This window comes from Carlito syrichta, unplaced genomic scaffold, assembly GCF_000164805.1.
Source record: "Carlito syrichta isolate Samal-C Ts95f unplaced genomic scaffold, Tarsius_syrichta-2.0.1 Scaffold145297, whole genome shotgun sequence".
NCBI lineage: Eukaryota > Metazoa > Chordata > Mammalia > Primates > Tarsiidae > Carlito > Carlito syrichta.
In genome coordinates, this window is record NW_007089393.1 from 422,349 (window position 1) to 425,090 (window position 2,742).

The 2,742-nt window shown below is 45.1% G+C and overlaps 1 protein-coding gene across 1 annotated transcript in view; it reads left to right on the forward strand.

Annotated features, from left to right (window-relative positions):
- The window catches only part of ZCCHC8 (zinc finger CCHC-type containing 8), a 33,073-nt gene that overhangs the window by 18,902 nt on the left and 11,429 nt on the right, over positions 1–2,742 (forward strand). Inside the window, exon 10 of the mRNA XM_008050406.2 lies at positions 570–712. Coding sequence (XP_008048597.2) covers positions 570–712 — 143 coding nt within the window. The remainder of the gene's footprint in view (positions 1–569; positions 713–2,742) is intronic.

The following is a 2,742-nucleotide window of genomic DNA, read 5'->3' on the forward strand; positions in this document are numbered from 1 at the left end:
AGGCTGAGGCAGAAGGATCGCCGGAGCCCAGCAGGTCGAGGCTGCGGTGGCTGGAAGCGGCCACTGCACTCCAGTCTGGGTGACAGCGTGAGACTCCAACTTAAAAAAAAAAAAAAAACATTGAAATCTTAATTCTCAGCTGGGCTCGGTGGCTCAGCCTGTAATCCCGTGCCTTGGGATGCTGAGGTGAGTGGATTGCCTGAGCCCTCAGGTTCAAGACCCACCTGGGCAATTTAGTGAGACTCATCTCTACAATAAATAAAAAAAAAATTAGCCGGGTGTGGTAGCGCGCACCTGTAGTTCTAGCTACTTGGAAGGCTGAGGCGGAAGGATCGCCGGAGCCCAGCAAGTCGAGGCTGCGGTGGCTGGGAGCGGCCACTGCACTCCAGTTTGGGCGACAGAGTGAGACTCCAACTCAAAAAAAAAAAAAAAGAAAGAAATCTTAATTCTGTGTTTATTAGGCACCATGCTATATATATAAAATAGAAATGTTTTAAAACACTAGAACATTATATGTTTTCATGCAACCATTAATTCAGTATGTTTATTTCTCTTTTACTCTCACTTAGCGAGGAGCTTCAAGATGCACTGGGTGTGACAGACAGGAGTCTTCCACCTTTTATCTATCGGATGCGCCAGCTAGGGTACCCACCAGGGTGGCTCAAAGAGGCTGAGTTGGAGAATTCAGGGCTTGCACTCTATGATGGAAAAGGTATAGTATCTTAAGTTAGAGAAATCAGCCTAAGTGTTACCTTTTTTTTTTAGTTGGAGTGTCACTCCATTGCCCAGGCTGGAGAGCAGTGGCACGCTCACAACCACCCCAGTGTCGACCTGTTGGGCTCTAGCAGTCCTTCTGCCTCAGTTTTCCAAGTAGCCAGAACTACAGGCACGCACTACCGCACCCAGCTAATTTTTTATTTATTGTAGAGACGAGGTCTTGCCAAGTCACCTAGGCTGGGCTCAAACCCATGGGCTCAGGCAGTCCACTTGCCTCAACCTCCCAAAGTGCTGGGATTACAGGCTGAACCACTGAGCCCAGCCTACCCTTTTTTAAAAATTAAATGTAAGAGTCACAAGACATTAGGAATGGCTGGCTTGGTTTATTTTTTTCTTTTTTTTTTTTTTTGAGTTGGAGTCTCACTCTGTCGCCCAGATTGGAGTGCAATGACCGCTCCTGGCCACCCCAGCCTCGACCTGCTGGGCTCCGCAATCCTTCCGCCTCAGCTTTCCAAGTAGCTGGAACTACAGGCGCACGCTACCACACCCGGCTAATTTTTCGATTTATTGTAGAAATGAGGTCTTGCCAAGTTGCCCAGGCGGGTCTCAAATCCGCGGGCTCAGGCCATCTACTCACCTCAGCCTCCCAAAGCGCGGGATTACAGGCTGAGCCACCAAGCCTGGCTGGCTGACTTGTTTAATGTGTGCTAACTAAAAAAAGTCATGATTATGATTCCTTTCTTTTACAAGGAAATAACTAAAACTGAGGTGTGTCCATATAATTGTTAGCTGATCATTTGGACTTGCTCAGTAGCTACCTACGCCAAAGTATCAATGCTGTAGCTAGTCCTTTTAAGTTCTTAACTTTCTCAGTAATGGTAACAGACAGAGAGCCATCAGTGCCAGGAAACCTGTAAAATTTAGAACACAGAAACCCTCTAATAGTCTAGAACTCCTCTCCTGGATAGCCACCATAGAAAAATACTTACATATATGCAAAAAGCAATGCATGTATGCAAGAATTTTTTTGTTGTTATTGTTTTGTTTTTTTGAGTCAGAGTCTCATTCTGTCGCCCAGGCTGGAGGGCAGTGGCACACTCAGAGCCACTGCAGCCTCTACCTGCTGGGCTCAGGCAATCCTTCCACCTCTGCCTTCCAAGTAGCTAGAACCACAGGTGTGCATGATCACGCCCGGCTAATTTTTTAATTTATTGTAGAGATGAGGTCTCGCCAAGTTGCTTGGGTTGGTCTCAAACTCGAGGGCTCAGGCAATCCTCTCACCTCGACCTCCCAAAGTGCTGGGATAATAGGCGTGAGCCACTACACCCGGCCTGCAGGGATATTTTTGTAGCTTTGAATATAGTAGTGAAAAATCAAAACGTTAAGGCCCTCAAGGTGAATAGTTAAGCTGTTGTGAGCTGTGGACTCTATATATTGCAATATAGAGTGGAATAAATCCATATGAACTGGCATGGCAAAGTCTTAGGGCAGTACTGAATCAAAAAAAAACAAAACCCAAAACAGTTGATTTCTTCCACAGTGTGGTACCATTGATCTTAAATTAAAAAAAGAAGAAGAAACTCACATGAATGAAAACATGCTATTTTCTCTTATGGACTTATGTATATACGTATTTTAAAAGTTCTTAACTAAGAACCATCTAGATGCTACAATTTAGGCTTACAGAAGTCTGCCCTGACCACTTTATATGAGTATACCTCTCCCTCGTCCACCTGCCTGACCTGCCAGACTATCAGTATACCCGGTTTGTTTCCTTCATAATCTATCACAACTTAGATACATTTTTTTCTTTATTGTTTTGTTTTTTGTTTTTCTTTCTTTTTTTTTTTGAGTTGAAGTCTCACTCTGTTTAGGCTAGTGAGTTGAAGTCTCACTCCGGGAACGGCCACTGCAGCCTCGACCTGCTGGGCTCCAGCGGTGCTTCCACTTCAGCCTTCCAAGTAGCTGGAACTACAGGCGTGTGCTACCACGCCTGGCTAATTTTTTATTTATTGTAGAGATGAG